This window comes from Schistocerca nitens, chromosome 3 (genome assembly GCF_023898315.1).
Source record: "Schistocerca nitens isolate TAMUIC-IGC-003100 chromosome 3, iqSchNite1.1, whole genome shotgun sequence".
In the NCBI taxonomy this organism is placed as follows: Eukaryota; Metazoa; Arthropoda; class Insecta; order Orthoptera; family Acrididae; genus Schistocerca; species Schistocerca nitens.
In genome coordinates, this window is record NC_064616.1 from 993,135,724 (window position 1) to 993,154,939 (window position 19,216).

The window sequence follows — 19,216 nt, forward strand, 5'->3', positions numbered from 1 at the left end:
AAAATGGTCAAAATAGTCATTGTTAAATGTCTTTTGCGTACAATTCAGAGGCATAATAAAACACCGTAAGGAGTTCCGCTTCCTGCCTGTTTCGTCTCCTTTACTTGTTGTTTCGGATTCTCTTTTAAATTCGTGATTAAGAATTTTGTGATTCTGAAAACCTTCAAAACAAGTATATTTCTCGTTCAGTGCGCCTTTAAAATAAATTATTTAGGTTTTTTGTCATTTGTTGTTGCTCATAACAATAGTTTGTTTCGCTGAAATGTTACGAATATCGACTAATCGGAACACCAGCGATTTTTTTATGTCTGACGGGGACAACATGTGGGTTGTGTATCTATGTAAGCAGTAGGTGCGTTTCAAGTTTAAATGTGAGTAAACGCTTGCAGATGATGCTAGCGCTTGACTACTGATAGAAAGTTCTGTAATTTTCTTATCTGTGCTCATGAAATGTTTTCTTTTCCATAAAGCAGCTCCCATTGCCGACCATTGCATAGTTCTTTGGGAAATACTACTGTTAGCTTACAAAACATTCATCTGTCATGACAGTGACATAAGTAAATATTAAGAGTACTTGAAACATACATGTTTCATGCTTTGTTGTGTACAAATGTGAATCTGTTGCAAATGTTTAATCATAAGATAAGACACCTGAAAATATAATTGAATGACAGACGAAATAAAGACAAATAACTATGACTTCCCCTTCATAATCGAATCAAAAATTGTGGCACGTTTAAAGGTATATTGCGGCTCGTAAATATACGTGTACGAGTAGTGTTAACTTCTGACATTCTGGCACAGCTCTAGTTCAGAATTTAATACTCAAAAGGAACGATGTTTGTCATATCCGTAGTTCTCACTATGGTGAACTGGTTTGCATCGTGGAAACACGTGCCTTTAAACCCTTGTGATTCCCAGGTGTGACTTCTTGTTGACATCTGTTAACAGTGAAACGAACTGTCAACTGACTGAATGACATGGAATCTAATATTCACTTCTTTCCAGCATGCTGGTATTTAATCGGTATGGTCGTTCTCTGGCGATTTTTCGGACATCTGAGACATCCACCAAGCGAAGTGGCACAATGATTAATACACTGGGCTCTAAACCAGGAAGACTGGGCACCAATTGTGTCTCAAGCATCTAAATTCAGATTATCTGTGGTTCAATAGGATTATTTGCTGTGAATTTAAGGATTTTTTTAACAGTGCTGCAAACAAATTACACCCACATTTTTGTCCAATCTTAACTTGTTACTAATGACATTAGATTGATGAGTTGATATAGACCCAATCTAATGTTCCATCTATACCTTTTCATCCATTATTTTCCAGAGTTCTGTTACAGCCAATGCAGAGAATAAAATGTCATACTCAAAGTGAAAATTGTTAAGATTACGTTTGCTAATAGATATATATTCTACCAGAATTCGTGGCTTCCACAAATCACACATTAGGCCAGTGGTTGTTAACTTTGTCCCTAGCATTCAGTAGTGGGCATTCCAGATTACATAGTAGGCAGCAGTGGTTTCTAAAACATTTTCATTCGGTTTGCATATTACGTGCTTAACTTGCTGAAACTCAGCTTTATAAATTTTATAAACTAAAATTACTCTCCTACTTTATATGCAATTACTGTGGAACTGATCGGTAGTTAAAAAACTTTAATATTATAGAATGCAAAAGTGGGCAGTGGGGGTAAAAAAAAAAAAAGGTTGACTATCCCTGCATTATACAAATGATGAGATGATTTCTTTGAAAAAGGCATACTTGATTCACTTCCTTAATGTGAACTCTTGTTCTGTCACAAATGACAACAATGTTGTCAAAACATTAAACCCAAATCTCCCTTTCTCAAACCACAAGGTAGTAATTTCTAAAGCTTTCCCTATAATGTAGAAGATACTATTTTTATTTAATTTTATTTGTCATCAAAGAATGATTACTTGTTTATTAAAACTGTTGGGAATGTAGTCACCGTGCCCGTTTTGAATTTTCTATTCTGCTGATACAATCAAAGTGAACCACTTTTCAAGTGTTAACTGTGCAGATTTTCTCAAATCTGAGTCAAATGATTTTTTTGTAGAATGATATCCTAGGCAAATGGTAATCATTTTGTGACAATTCCTTCTGTAACCTACATCGCATAGGCTATCTTTTACTAACTTGATGAGTCAAGGTGTCTTTTTCTGTAAAAAATGGAATAATTACAGTGTGCACAGAAGCATTTAAACATTCATTTGGCATTTTGTGTGAAAATGGAATGGGAAGACACCCTAATGTTTGTATAATTGGAAGTACCCTTTGTTGCACAGTTCAGTGGTTTTCAGAGTTTACTACTACTAGAACTAGAGTATAGACATAGATTGTTTTATTTCTTTGTCAGCTATACTAGCAGACTGATTCACAGAGAATCTTGCAGATGAATAAAAGTGCCATGCCCATGACTATAAATTACTGCCCTGTCAGTCTCTAAACTTTTAACTGAAATAACTTTGCATTTACTAACGATTCTTCTTTGCATCTTATCAGAAAATTATCTCAAACAGGTAGTTTGATAACCCACACAAGATGGACCACAATAGTAGGTCATGCACAGCTGACTGCTATTAAGAAGGAATAGAATGCTTGTTTGATTAAAAGAATCTGACCAACAGGATATTCCAGATTACTGACAGGAGCAGTTCCTAACATTCAAGTTCAGATGTGGTGTTTTAAGTACACTGAATGGGCATATTCCATTCAGGCCATCCAGGATTTTAAGGGGAAAGGAATTGTACTATAACACAAGAATTAACATTCTATCTGTGAAGACATTGTAAAGATAGAGCACAAGCTCACATTGGGAAAGAAAGAGGTAGAAAATTGACAATGACTTTGTTTAAGAAACTGTCTTAGCAGTTACATGAAATGATTGGGGGAAACCACAGAAACCCAAATATGGGCTCCTGGCTGGATTTTAACCTCAGTCCTGAGTATGATTCCATTGCAGTAGATTTCTGTTACTCTAATTACATGGTCTACATCATTTGGCTGATTTTTATAAAATGTTGTCAGATAGTTCAATTTACAGAGTACTTATGCATAATTTTTATGGGAGAAAGACTGCATGCTGGCCATTCACAGATCAATAAATAACGCATTGGCTTCCTCTGTATAAGAAACAAAATATTGATATTCAGTACTATTCGTGCAACTAGTGATACACATAAATATAGTTTTTTCTTCTTCTTCCTTTCATGCACTATCCATTATTAATTAAAAATTCAGCAGTGAAATAGGAGTCATCCAGAAAAAGATATTTTAGACCAGGTTTTAAAATTATTATGCTGAAGGGTTAGACATTTTATGTTGTTAAAATGATGAAAGGCTTCTGTGGCTACATGTTAAAGTCCTTTCTGAGCCACTGACAGCATTAATGGGCTGTAGTAGATCAGTTTTCATCTGTGTTGTAGCTGTGGCTGTGACAATTCCTTCCAAGTGTGTTCGAGCATATTGAGTGTGCATTTTGTGAAGAAGTTGTTAAAATACCTAACTTTTAGAAGAGATTTCTACCATGTATAACTCTCACAGCTCACTTTTGTACAGTTAGTACCTTTTTTTTCTAAGTGATAAGTTTGATGAATAACTCCCAGAAAATTATGCAGTTATATGAAGAGTAAAAGCAGCTGAACCTAGTTATTTGAGAAGCTCAGTAGTATATTTCTCTCAGTTCTAGTTTTCATCATTATGTTTGCCCAAAAATTTGTAGCATTGCACACTGTTTATTACTGCATCCTGTTCAAGTAGTACATTAATAGTTGGCACTATTCTATTTGTAGGACAAAGCTAAATATGCTTTTTTTCCAAATTTAAAGGTTAATCCATTTGCAGAGAGGCACTTGATAATTTCCAGAATGAATTTTCGCCCTGTAGTGGAATGTGCACAGATTTGAAACTTATTCGCATATTAAGACTCTGTGCTGGACTAGGACTTGAACTTGAGACCTTTTCCTTTAGGGCTACTGGGCAAGTGCTGTACCGACTGAGCTATGTAAGCACGACTCACAACCTACTCTCACAGTTTTACATCTGCTAGTACCTAATCTCCTACCTTCCAGACTTCACAGAAGTTCTACATGCCTCGTGGAACTAACATACCTGGAAGAAAGGATATTACAGACACACAGCTTAGCCACAGCCTGGAGGTTTTTCTTCTCCGAATGCATTTTAATTCTGCAGCTAAGTATGCTCACCGATTTGAAATTTTCTGGTAGATTAAAACTAAGTGCCTTGCCACTGGGACTCAAACCTGGGACCTTTTGTTTCTCACGAGCAAGTGCTCTACTGTCTGAACTATCTAAGCATGACTCATGACATGCCATCACAGCGAGGTACGCAGGAGAACTTGAAGTTTGAAAGATAAAAGAGGGGGTACTGGCAGAAAAAAAGATGTGAGGGTGGGTTGTGAGGTGTGCTCAGTCGGCTTAGTTGATAGAATATTTGCCTGAGAAAGGCAAAGGTCCCAGATTTGAGACCTGGTCTGGCACACAGATGTTAAAACTTTCAGGAAGTTTCACTTGACAATTGTTTGAAAAGTGTAGTTAATACTTTCTTTTCTTCCGGTATAATTTTTATATTATTCGACATATTTTTTTCATTATTTTTGTTAATTGCATTTCAAATCAGTTGTTTGAATAACCATCAGTTCCATTGACTGTGTTGTCAAGGAACATTACAGATCACTATGATGTGATAATCTGTGCAGAATCTTGTTGAAATAGGGATTAGCATTGTGAACTTAGTTCGACATGGAATCTCACTTTAGCAGTCATAAGCTGAGAGCATGCCGAGCAGTGGACAGCATGAGGAATGAAGGAGTGCCCATGCAGAGATTTCTATGAAGCCTCTATCTCTCCCATATCCAGCCTCTCTGCCTGCCTGCCTGCCAAACAAACAAGACACTAGCACCCACAGCTAGGGGGAGAAGGCTGTCGATCCTTATGTATAAATAGGTGGGACATCCATAGTATTTTGACCCTTCACCAGAAGATGATGGAGTCTGACTCTCTCTGAAATGCCAGTGTTCCAACTCTGCCACTTGGGTAGAAACCTGAGAGTTTTCATACTCATGGAAATTGATTCTGACCATAGAAGCCTCCATATAAAATAAAAGAATAGTCTGTGAGAAGAATTATGACATCACTTAATCTCTGACAGTGCAAATCATTTCTCATTATATATTCACAAAATTTTTGTTTTGAGTTAAATGGCACACAGCAGTTTTTGCATTCCTATCTTTTTAAACTGTACTTCTACAAAACCTATACATCATGTTATAGCATGTTTCTTTGCAGACATCAGTGGTATGAGTCTCTCTTTCATGTGTTATTGCTATCAGTATAGGCCTACCAAACATATGTGTGAGAGAAAATATTGGGTTTTCACTTTCAACTTGATCTTTTGTAGGAAACCATAACATTTATGGATGAAGCAACCACAGAATTTGTGAGGTGCTGCAAATAGCTACAAATGTTCTTCCTAAAGAGATTGTGCATGAAAACAAATGTTCAAACTGATTTTTCATAATTCTCTTGAATTTGTCTTATGACTATAAACACACACATAAAATTCTGTTTTAAGGCTAGTACAAACTTATAATTTTCATTAAAGAGGTTCTCATTTCAAGTACTATCTTAATTTCAATGTAACATCCATATTGAACTGAATGGAAGGGGCATAAATGATGAGTCACTGGTAGAAAGCATATTTAACAATTATTTCTTAAATACTGTAGAAAGCATAGGGACAAGCTGTTGAAAAGAAAAATCACAGCAATGTGTTGAAAAGCCAACACTCATAAATTCCAAGAATATGGATGTATCAGTAACTTCTCTTTCTGAAATTAAGAAAATTATACACACTCTCAAAAAAAAAAGTTCATCTCGTTTGGTGGTGTTTCCAATAAAGTACTAAAGATTTGTTCCCGTGTTATAAGCCCAGTCTTATCTGAAATACATCGTGCATCATTAACTCAAGGATTTTTCCAGACAGACATAAATATGCATTATTAAAGCCCTGTTTAAGAAAGGTTATAGGGGAGATGCCAATAACTACTGACTTGTTTCACTACTGGCATTGTTTTTCAAATTTTTTGAGAAAGTGATATATTTTAGAACAGTATCTCACCTGAGGAACAATAATATTCTCAGCAAATCACAGTCTGGATTTCAGAAGAGTTTCTGTACTGAGAATGCTATTTACTTGTTCACTCACCAACTTTTGCAAGCATTAAGTAATAAAACAGTGCCAGTTGGTATTTTCTGCTAGTTTGTGGTACCCTCCATTTGTAATGCTGGAATTCAATATGATGTTGGCCTAACCTTAGACTTGATGACAGCTTCCACTCTCACACGCATAAATTCAATCAGGTGTTGGAAGGTTTCTTGGGGAATGGCAGCCCATTCTTCACGGAGTGCTGCACTGAGGAGAGGTATCGATGTCAGTCAGTGAGGCCTGGCACAAAGTTGGAGCTCCCAAACATCTCAAAGACGCTCTATAGGATTCAGGTCAGGACCCTATGCAGGCCAGTTCATTACAGGGATGTTATTGTCATGTAATCACTCCGCCACAGGCCATGAATTATGAACAGATGCTTGATCGTGTTGAAAGATGCAATCGCCATCCCCGAATTGCTGTTCATCAGTAGGAAGCAAGATGGTGCTTAAAACATAAATGTAGGCCTGTTCTGTGATAGTGCCATGCAAAACAACAAGGGGTGCAAGCCTCCTCCATGAAAAACATGACCACACCATAACACCACTGCCTCCGAATTTTACTGTTGGCACTACACACGTTGCCAGATGACGTTCACTGGGCATTTGCCATATCCACACCCTGCCATCGGATCGCCACATTGTGTACCGTGATTCGTCATGCCACACAATGTTTTTCCACTGTTCAATCATCCAATGCTTACGCTCCTTGGCATTTACCGGCATGATGTGTGGCTTATGAGCAGCCATTCGACCATGAAATCCAAGTTTTCTCACCTCCTGCGTAACTGTGATAGTACTTGCAATGGATCATGATGCAGTTTGGAATTTTTGTGTGATGGTCTGGGTAGATTCTGCCTATTACACTTTGTGACCCTCTTCAACTGTCGGCAGTCTGTCAGTCAACAGACGAGGTCAGTCCGTACACTTTTGTGCTGTACGTGTCCCTTCACATTTCCACTTCAGTATCACATCAGAAACAGTGGACCTAGGGATGTTTAGGAGTGTGGAAATCTCGCGTGTAGACGTATGACCCAAGTGACACCCAATCACCTGACCACATTCGAAGCCCATGAGTTCTACGGAGTGCCCCATTCTGCTTTCTCACAATGTCTAATGATTACTGAGGTCACTGATATGCAGTACCTGGCCATAGGTGGCAGCACAATGCAACTAATATGAAAAATGTATGTTTTTGTGGTGTCTGGATACTTTTGTGTATCTAAGGCATTTGACTGTTTGGATCACAGTATTCTCCTAGATAAAGATAAATTGGAGGTTTGTGGAATTGATGGCATAGCCAACCAATGGTTAATGTAGTATCTAACCAAAAGAATGCAGGAAGCTGTACGTAGTAATTCAACCATTGTACTCCTGGACATTATTCTGACCGGTAAGAAATCGCATATGGTGTTCCCCAAGGCTCAGTTTTAACTCCATGTTGTTTCTCATTTGTGTAAACTACCTTCCATCTAACATACAACAAGCAAGAGTTAGTTCTTATTGTGGATAACACTAGTATTGTAGTCAATGCAAAAATTCATACAGCATCAGAAGAAATGGTAAGCAATGTCCTTAAAAGTATCATTTACTGGTTTTCTGTGAATGGTCTCGCTCTCAATTTTAAAAAGACACAACATACAGTGTACTATCCAAATGGTGGAATGAAATGATCATATGACACTGATGGCTGGGAGTCCACACCCGGGCAAGTTCGGCCGCCAAAGTGCAAGTCTTTTCAGTTGATGCCACACTGGGTGACTCATGTGTCAATTATGATGAAATGATGATGAGGACAAGACAACATCCTGTCGCCAAACAGAACATCTCTGGCCCAGCTGGAAATCGAACCCGGGCCTGCTGCATGGCAGTCAGACCCGCTGATCACTCAGTTTAGGGTGCAGACACACCAGTGATAAGTGTAACACATGGTGAGGAAGTAACAAATAGGATGGAACCTCCAAAATTCTTAGGTGTCCATATTTATGAGAATTTAAACTGGAAAAAGCACATGTTTGAACTCCTAAAACCACTTAGTTCAGCCACATTTGTACTTCGAACCACTGTAAATCTTGGGGAGAGACAAATCAGTTAGTTGACATATTTTGCATATTTTCATTCAGTAATGTTATATGGAATATAATGTGTTGGGGAAACTCATCTTCAAGAGTCCGCAGTTCGTGGTCTTGTGGTTGTGTTCTCACTTCCCGAGCGTGGAGTCCTGGGTTCGATTCCCAGCGGGGTCAGGGATTTTCACCTGCCTCGATGTGACTGGGTGTCATCATCATTCATGAAAGTGGCAAGATTGGACTGAGCAAAGGTTGGGAATTTGTACGGGCACTGATTGAGCACCCGACAAACCAATCATCATCATCTTCAAGAAAGAAAGTTTTCATTGCAAAAAATGTCCTGCAAGACTAATATGTGGTGCTCACCCACGGTCATCTTGTAGACATCTGTTTAAGGAGGTGGGCATTCTGACTACTGCTTCACACTATGTTTATTCCCTCATGGAGTTTATTGTAAATAATCCATTGCAATTCAAAAGGAACAATGATTTACATAATTACAACACCAGAAGGAAAAATGACTTTCATTACTCCACATTAAGGTTGTCTTTAGCACAAAAAGGTGTGCACAGTGCTGCAACTACAATTTTTAATCGCTTACCCAAAAATATAAACTGTCTGACAGAGAGCAAAGTAAAATTTTAAAACAAATTGAAAAAGTTTCTCCTTGACAACTCCTATTCCACAAAAGAATTTCTGTTATTGTAATGTATAAAGGATGCTGGGTAGAAATTAGTAACTCACAAATGTATATTTAAAAAAATAAAGGCCTTATAAATGTTCAGCATGTGTCCATTTTTAAAAATTAATTTGCGATGTGAATGTAAAAATGACTTGTTCCACATAAAAATGTAATTTTTCTTATGTACGAGGTGTTGAAAAGATGTGTTGAATACTTTGAGAGGTGGTATTACTCATTGAAACAAGAAAAATAAGTCCAATAAACATAGATCCGAAAAGGCATACTTTCTGCAATAAACACGTATTTACTGTAGGTGTTCAGTGTGGCATCCATTCATGACAATGCACCCCTCTGCCCTTCAGTGTAGGGAATGATGCAGTCTTGAAGTATATACGGTTGTTGTTGTATGTGCTGGCACACATTGAAGATGCGGCCCTGTAGTGTTCGCACATCATTGATCGGTATGGCATAGATAAATTCTTTTGAATGTCCCCATAACTAAAAGTCTAGGGGATTGAGGTCTGGGGAACGAGCAGGCTCCAAGGTGGGCCTTCCACGGTCAGTCTTCCGAGGTGCAAGGTACCTCTGTCCCTCAGACTCTAGAGAAGTCTCCTGAACAGCTTATCAGAGAGCACTCTGCACTGTGGATATTTTTCAGTGTAGAGGCACTGGCTCGTAGGCTATGTCCATTTGCTGTACCATAGCAGAATGTCATATCTGCCCTTTCACTTATCAAGTAGTAGGCTTCCACTGCTAACAAGTGATAGAAGAGAGAAAATGTAAATGTATATGCAAACAGCACAATAACAGTAAGCACATAGGTGAACCCACATTTGGAAGAAGGTAAAACACCATGAAACATACCCAGGGTTGACAGTACTGTACAAGAAGGCACACAAACATGACGAAAACTAACATACAACACAACCCGAACAACACAGCTGACTGCAGACCACCTAATGGTAAGTAGAGTACAGTGAGTAAGACGTCATAATATCCTGCTGACAGATTTGATGGAGCGCCAGTGCGGTGACTGTGCTAATATCTGCAACCATGCATCACACAGCCCTTCCTATAAATACGTGTTTATCTCGGAAAGTATGTATTTCCATACCCATGTTTGTTGGACTTATTTTTCTCGATTAGATGAGTTCTACCACAGTATTCACACTTTTTTTTTAACACCCTGTATAGTGTGGTTTCTTGTGGATACTCACACACAAAAATACCTGGGATGTAGCGATAACATAAACTACTAAACAACTTCCTTCTACGTACATTCTCTGTACTTTATAAACTGAAGGTGTTATATTTTCAGATTGCACAATGTGGAAGGCGACTGCTGGACAAAATCTACAGATAGCTGATGGAAATGACGATGACTGGGAGACAGACCCAGATTTTGTTAACGATGTTACTGAACAAGAACAGCGATGGGGATCCCGAACAGTTGAAGGCTCAGGAAGAACTGTTGGTGCAATAGAGTAATTATGGAGCAAGCTCATTTTCATATAATATCATAGTGTGGTGCAAACCTAACTGCCTTATGCTGATTCTCCCTTACAGATATGGTACCGTTACTTTGTCTTGCGAATTGTAAATTTTCAAATATATACAGTCGGTGATTTCTTGCCAGCCAGAACTCTGTTGGCTGTTGTGCATTCTACAAGACACTAATTTGATTGCATGAAGTTTAATACACTGCTTCTTGCTTTATCTGTAGTGGATTGCTATCACACACATCACTGTGCCCATTAAAACTTAACTTCATAATTACTGATAAGCTGAAGAGTACTATACATGCCAAACAGACTCGGTATGTGATTCTACAAGGAATGCATCATTTATCAGATAAAGGGCCAATTTTAAATGTTTACAGACCTGTATTCACACAGAAGTGTAAAACCATATGGTGGATCAATTTCTCTCTGTTTGTCAATAAAAGTTGTACTTGTTGTTCTAAATGAAAGTACATGTACATGTACATTGCTGTTTTCTCTTGACTACTCAACAGCCCAGTAGAGTTAAACTTAATTGATAGGTGTACTGCAGTGGTGCAGATGAAAGCTGAACCTGATACATAAATTACAGTCAATATCTGTGCATATGTTTCTTAACTGGTTCCAGACCTAAAGACATTGAGTGATCAGCAGAACATCTCACTATTATGATAACAATAACAGTAATATTTAGGGATTGCAGTGTTGAGATTTCAGACTAGTGAAACTAATTGAAAACTTGTGCACATTTTGTAGGTTGCTTTGCATAACGTGTATAACGTCTTTCGGCCATTATTATTATTATTATTATTATTATTATTATTATTATTATGTTTATGGTGGGATGGTCACAGACATCTACTAGTTGGTTTTGAAGGTGCTGTAAATTGCTGAGGCAAGCAATCTTCTGCATGTAAGTTTCAAAGCTATTTCATCTTACACCTGTATCACCAAAGAATCTTTGGTTTGGTGTGTAGAAAGTTAAAGATAGTACAAAATTTGGATAAGAATATTATTTGAAGAATAATATATGTACTAGATTTGAGGACAGTGGCACTTATTCTTCTTATATACACAAACTGGCTGTTAACAGTACAGCTAAAATAGGTGCTCCTCTAGAAGATTGAGTAGTAGAAATTTGTAACAACATTTGTGCAAAAGATGAAAATATTTATGTTCAGAGATGTATTCTTTGTTAAAACATGCAAGAACATAAAAGCTATTGGTCAAAACATTTATCTATCCAGTAAACCAGTGCATATTCCAAAGATACACTTGTAGTACAATGGCTGTGTTAATAATGCTTTTTATGGAATACCAAGGCCAAAATTAAATTTGTCAGAGACACACATTATTTTGTTGTTGTCAATCACGTGACCTGATAAAGTGCAGTGAGTATTCAAATTGAATCATACTGGAAAACAAGACATGAAATGAGCTATGAAGTACAGTGAAGATGAAACACAGAAAAGAACAGAACAACTCCTTGTTGCTCACTTACCTTTGTGCAAGGCAGTGGTGACCATGAACTGCACTGCATAGGAATTAAGCCTATATTTCAGGGTAGTCACAAGGGTCAAGATCTGTCGAGGCTTGTGAAATATTCTGTAGAAACACATTATGCTGCAGTGTTTACAAACTACAATTTGAATACAACATCGTCACAATCTTATTTAATCACCTTCTGTTAAACAAATAAATTATAAATTCAGTTGACACTGTGGGTGTGGAACTTGAGCTCATGATCATATTTGAAGTAGTGTTTGGCTTGAAAAATAACTACTTATGGGTTGATACTGAACTGATGCAAAACAGTTCCTTCTTTAAATTAAAGTTTACCATGTTTATTTGCAGAGCTTGTTGACTGCATCATAAAATTAATGTATGTAGGTGGAGTCAACATGGTTCATTGAGCTATATGACATTATGGTTTATTATTTTACATCAAAATGTTTATTAAAAAGTTCCTGTTTTGGCTAAGAACTGTTGCAGTAACAACCCAAGCTGACAACCAGTGCAAACAATGCTTCACTAACATCGCGCTAAATGAAAACCAAAGTTCATTTCCTACACTTATTACTACTTTTATCATGACACCATATGAAAACTCGAGTTCAAAGTATAAAATACTTTGGGAAAACACCCAAGTCTCACATTGACTTCTCTTGCAAAATTGATAACTGTCCACTATGTAGTTTATACTGTTTGGAAACTAAGAAGACTAATCTGTCTGTGCTGTCCTGTCCTGTCCTGTCATGAAGTCTAGGCAAGTTTGCATAAATGACATCTTGTGTGAAGGACACTAAAATTCATGTTAATTTTCGTGGTATACAGTGTATGAACATTCAATTATTTCTCATATAATATAAAATCAATGAATTAGACTTTTCGTAAATAGTAAATTAAAGTACAAGAAATTATGAATATAACTTGCTACTAAACTGCAATGGATGGCCCTACTTATAATTCATTTTGTTTGTACCATTTTCTTAACTTAGAACTATAATTGTATGCTTGTACACGAATTCTGCATGTCTTACTTTTACATAATTAATATGGGGTAAAGGTGATAAGGTGCCTAGTTTTTCATGCTGCCGTGTGTTTCCATGTGTTATTCAATTTATCTGCATTGAATTTCTATCTCTCTGGAATCTTAAGTGTAGCTGCTTCTTGTAAGTCCTTAATACATGCTTCAATGGGTTTTTCTCATGGCACTAGCTGTACCAGATACCTTTGCCACCAATATTTTCTGCTCCAGCCCTGTACAGTAGGCAGCACTTAGCTGTATGTGGCCACAAATTCTTACTTTCATTCACTTACCTGGAGTGAACTTTTCTGCAGCCTTTACTATATGGAAAATACTTTACTTACTGTGCTGATCTCCTTAAAGCTGGACTGGATGCACACAACTAAGTGACACATCTGTGTACGACTGCCCTTGATGGAATTTCATAACATGCTCAAAGCAGGTGTTCATTCTGGTAAATCCTCTCACAGGTCAAACTTTCTTACAGAAAGCTATGACATTTTTAAATTATTAGATTTTAAACTTGGAGAAACTTCCTCTTACTTAAAACAGTTCAAGATCTCATGTGCTATTCAGTCACCTCACAGCGTGTATATTGGCAAACCGAGTGACCAATTAGCACTCGCATGTCAGAGCATGAATGCTACATATGACTGAGGCAACTCGGCAAATCATCAATAGCTGAATACAACGTGGAATGCAACCAGACTATCAATTTTCAAGAAGTCAGTGAACTTGCTTGGCAGCTCCAGTGAACTTGCTTGGCAGCTATCGACGCAGCAGGGAACAATAAAGGAGGCTATTGAAACGCACAATTGAGCATCCCAACTGCATGAGCAAGAAGTATAGCTACAAGTTGCTGAAGGCCTGTCTGCCAGAAATTCCAGTTACCCTGAAGAGAACGGCTACATGTATTCACCAGTCAACAGCTCCACAAGACTTAGGTTCACATGCATGAACAATTGGCCACGAAAGAACTGCCATGCGGCATCAACATCTTGCTACAGGGAAACACTGCGATGTCGGTACAAGTTGACCGTTGGCTGCTGATTCGCTATGGCCTGACAATCACCTTTTAGAGTCTCCTCCACAGGCATCTCGACTTCAAACTGTCTAATGTAATACCAGAATGTGATGTCAGTTGTCACCTAATAATCAAAATAAGATCCCTGAAAAGAACCACTGTAAAGACACTTGAAACACCTGTTTTATAGTTGTTTACATACTTCAACTGATGCAGCCTAACACTGAAAAGATTTTATTTAAATTGACATAGCCCTGTACACTTAATTCTAGCTGTGTTCAATGAGTTTTACTGGACATTTGAAAGCCTGTTGTTTAAATTTTTAGTGTGACTTCCATCAGTGCAAACATTTTCGCGTGGAACATATACTCTTTGATACCTTTCAAGCAATTGTGAAATTGAACCTTTCAGGCAGTTTTGAGATAACTTTCTTTATATTTTTTAGTTTATCATGTTATATTTCTGGGGAGTCCATAGTAGTCTGTAAAAACTTGGAGAAGGTTGTGCATTTTCTCAATTACTTCGTGCCATCAAAAAGTAGTATGTGAGTTACTTTTCTTTTATGTGCCCTGAAAGGAAGTTTTCCTTGTTTCTGAAACAAGAAATCTGAGAACAAAGTGCATTTTCAACCATCAGCTGCATCAGGAAACTGACATTCTTTATGATTTAAAGAATCAGCAACAGCCTCATTTAATATTTTGGCTGATAAAAAGTTCATTTCCTTTTTAGTGAAGTTTGGATGATAGTGTGACAAAATTTACTTACAACTTGGAGTTCTAAAGAACTTTGCCCCCGGGAATTTAGGCATGTGGAATCTATTTCAGATTTGATCCTTCAAATGTGGTTATTATAATTGTCTGCTGTGCCATCATAGTTCTGGTCTCTCTTTCTTTGTATGATCTTTCACATGCTTGGATGCATAAATATGTTTTGTAGTCTACCATATTGTATTTCCCTTACTCCAAAAAAATCCACCATGATTGCCTTGGCCATGACTTGAATCACTACAATCTCTTTTTCCAACAAAAAATAAATTTATAAAATAGTGAATTTGTTTGGCTTTTACTTCCTGTGGATAAGGTGGTATGATTTCTGAAGATTACAAAGTACGCCTATAAATGGTTGCACTTGCAGCGTGAGTTGGTTTCACAAACACACACAGTACCATCTGTTGTCATGACCCTACTAATACAAATACTCCTAGTAAAGCATTAGACTACAAAAGAACTATTATCATTCATAATATAATGGCAGCTACTCCTGTCATCTTATTGCCATAAATAGACCTGTCATAGTGTCTGTATCCATATTTGTAGGCAAACAAGTTAAACACACAACCAAGGAATGTCATGCAGTCAAAGAATCTACTTCAAAGGAGTCAAAATTTACTTTTTTCCAGAAAGTTTGTGATATGATTACATTGATTTTCTAGTGAAAGGTGACTACCACACATCTTTATAGAAGTTTTTTACTGTAGAAATGAAAGAAAAAAGTGCACAGCAGATTACAAGAAAGATCCTTTTCCAGTGTGATTAATATATTAGTTTTTTCATGTCCAAGTTTGATATCAAAGTTTTTCTTGAGGATATTTCCCACTTTCCAGATTCAGTTCACTTGACTTAGATTAGCTTTCATTCCAATGGATCTATAGCGAGGAGATCCTCCATGATGTAAAACTTGCAAGAAAAGAAGAATGCACAATAAATATTTACAAAAAAAACAGATATACGAGGGTTGGAACTTTAATAGTGGCAACTATTTACTTACAGCTCGTACAAGTTTTACTGACCTTCAAAGTAGTCACCAGAATTGTGTATAACCCGTTGCCAGCGATGTGGAAGTTGTAGAATGCTCTTAGCAGTGCCAGTTGTGTTGACAGTTAGAGCGGTGCGGTCTATTGCCCGAAGAATTTGTAGCAGTTCTGAAGCGAATGCTGTGAAGTGTTTCCTTCAGTTTAGAAAGCGAGTTGAACTTACGAGGGCTTAAGTCAGGGGAGTGCAGAAGGTGGTATTGCACTTAGCAGCCACATCAGTCAAACAAATCAGTAAAAGCTTGCACTGTACGTGCTTGAGCATTGTCCCACAAAATGATGGTCAGGTCCTGCAGAAAGTGCCATCACCTCTGTCTCTAAGCTGGTCGTAGGTTGTGTTCCAAAAATGAACAGCATAGAGACAGAAGTGATGACACTTTCTGCAGGACCTGACCATCATTTTGCAGGAAAATGCTCAAGCACATACAGTGCAAGCTGTTACTGATTTGTTTGACTGATAGGGCTGCTAAGTGCTACACCACCTACTGCACTCCCCTGACTTAAGCCTTCATGAATTCAACTTGATTTCTAAACTGAAGGAAACACTTCACAGCATTTGCTTCAGAACTGCTACAAATTCGTTGGACAATAGACCACGCCGCTCTAACTGTCAACACAACTGGCACTGCTAAGAGTATCCTACAACTTCCACATCGCTGGCAACGGGTTATACACAATGCTGGTGACTACTTTGAAAGTCAGTAAAACTTTGAAACATGTATCTATTTTGTACGAGCTGTAAATAAATAGTTCCAACCCTCGTATTAATGTTCCTTCCCCAGTTCCCAAGTGAAATGACCTTTGTGGATGTGGAATAAGTCAAAAAATCTTAAATATATTTTCATTTAAAAGGTAATAACAAATGTATCACAAAACATGGAAATATTCAATATACTGACGAGCATATGACAATTTGTTGCCTATAGTTGCCACGCATCACCTAGAAAAACCATTTCAAAATACTTATTTACAATAATCACATTACGGCATGGCATTTGTATAGAAGTCATATTGTACATAATACTCATGTTATTTTATATGAGGGTGATTCAAATATAAACAGTAATTGTGCCAGTGTACTGCACAAGCAAATCCAAGCAGGATGGTTTAGTGGGAGTGGGGAGACGGGGATTGTAAATTGGTATGATAGGGACAGGGAACCAGCTTGGTTTGCTGCTGCACTCTGTTCTGGCCTCAGTACAGCCATGAGTGAACAAGAGGTTCCTTTGTCTGTTGTGCTGTGTATTATGATGAAGTTTTTAACCCTTGAAGGAGTTAAACACTCAGAGATTTTAACTCATTTGAAGGCACAGTTTGGGGACACTGTACTATCCCAGAACTGAGTTTTTACTCGGGCCATAGAGTTTAAGGGTGGCAGAAAAAGTGTAGAGAATGAGGGTCCTACTAGTTGTCCAAGGTCAAGTCTCACAGATGACAACGTCTGTGCTGTTCAAAAGCTTATTATAGGTGATCACTGATACAGTGTTGAAGAAATCACAGCAGAAGTGGGTATCAGCATTGAAAATACTCATGCCATTATCAGTGAACAGTTTGGCTTTAGAAAAATTAATGCTTGATGGGTTCCAAAGTCGTTAAGGGAACGAAGAAGAAGAAAAAACAGGTCCGGTTGAAAATCTGTGAGAGACTTCTGAATTGATTCTGGCTAGAAGGGGAGAATTTTTTGAAGTATATCATCACATGTGATGAGACATGGGTCCATTATTACACTCGAGAATCGAAAATGACGAGTAAGGAGTGGTGAAGAAAGGATGAAGGCCAAAACCCACCTCTTTATGCGGAAAGTTCTTGTGACTGTGTTTTTTGACTACAGAGGAGTGTTACACATTGATATCTTCGTGACTGATGTATGGTGAATGCAGCTAACTACTACTAGTCATTAATGTCAGCAAAAACTGCCTCCTGAAACAAAAGATCAGGAATGCACATCAGAGATGTCATGCATTTCTACGACAATGCTAAGCCACACATTGTGAGTTTCAGAAGGGACAGATTGGAGGCTATGCACTGGGAAACCACCAAACACCATCCCTACAGTCCAGATTTGACACCCCCCACCCCCACTCACGGCCTCTTTCCCCCCCCCCCCCCATGAAAGAATTATTTGGAGGGTAACAATTCAAAAACAGTGAAGATGTCAAGAAGCATGTGCACAATTGGTTGATGGTGCACCCTCAGACTTTTTATGAACAAGGCTTTTCGTGAATTAATTGCTGGCAAAAGCATGTAGAGTGTGCTGGAGGCTATGCTGGATTCAATTGTGTAAATGATTGATCAATAACTCTATAACAAATGATAACTATTTATGTATGAATCACCCTCATATTATTAATATTGTATTTTCATCAATCAGTTCTGCTAAGAAATTCATCAATGAAGTGGAAGGAATTGGCCACGAATAAATTGTTTAGGCCTATCGTAAACTGAACTTTATTGGTAGTTAAAATTGTTATAGCTGCTGGAAATTTATTGAAAATGTGTGTTTCTGAATAATGGATGCAATTCCAAACTGAAGTAAATGACTTTATATCTTCGTGAATATTATTCTTATTTCTGGGATTGATTCCATGAAATGAATTGTAGGTTTGAAAAAGAGATATATATATGTAATGACTAATTTGTTAAGGAATAACTATATTGGGAAGCAATAGTTAGTGTCCCCAGTTCCTTAAATAGGCCTCTGCTGGGCATTCTTGAGTTCACACCACAAATGATTCATATTACATATTTTTAGGCATGGAGAACCTTAGCTGGGCTTGATGAGTTACCCCAAAAATAATCCCATATAACATTATAGAATGTAAGTAAGCAAAGTATGCAAGCTCTTTTATTTTTGTACCACCGATGGCTGGCAAAATTTGCATTGCAGATAGAGATTTGCTTATGTGTTTTAGCAGTTCTGTGGTGCATTCCTTCCAGTTGAATTTATTATCAAGTTGTAAACCCAAGAATTTAACATTGCCAACTTTGTTTATCTGCTTGTCATCATATTTTAGGCATTTACTTGAACAAAAACTCTTACAAGTCCTGATCTGAATATAGTGTTTTTTTTTTCAAAGAGTTTGTGGTGAAGAATTGACTAGGAACCATTTATTAATGTCCATGAAAATTTCATAAACTGAACTTTCTAAGACTAGATTTGCTATTTATTGCAATGTTTGTGTTGTCTGCAAACAAAGCAGCTTGACATCTGGTAATGTTACTGATTAAAGGTCACTAATATATACAAGAAAAAGTAAGAGCACTAAGATGGAACCTTGTGGGACACCACATATAATTAGTTCCCAATTGGATGATAGCTGAATGCTTAATACATGTGTCTTTCGTATGA

At 37.5% G+C, this 19,216-nt stretch overlaps 1 protein-coding gene across 1 annotated transcript in view; it reads left to right on the forward strand.

Annotated features, from left to right (window-relative positions):
• Positions 1 to 247: 247 nt before the first annotated feature.
• LOC126249055 (src substrate cortactin) overlaps positions 248 to 19,216 on the forward strand; it is a 139,820-nt gene continuing 120,851 nt past the window's right edge. The window contains exons 1-2 of the mRNA XM_049950689.1: positions 248 to 371; positions 10,326 to 10,491. Of these exons, the coding sequence (XP_049806646.1) occupies positions 10,334 to 10,491 (158 nt within the window). The 5' untranslated portion in view covers positions 248 to 371; positions 10,326 to 10,333. The remainder of the gene's footprint in view (positions 372 to 10,325; positions 10,492 to 19,216) is intronic.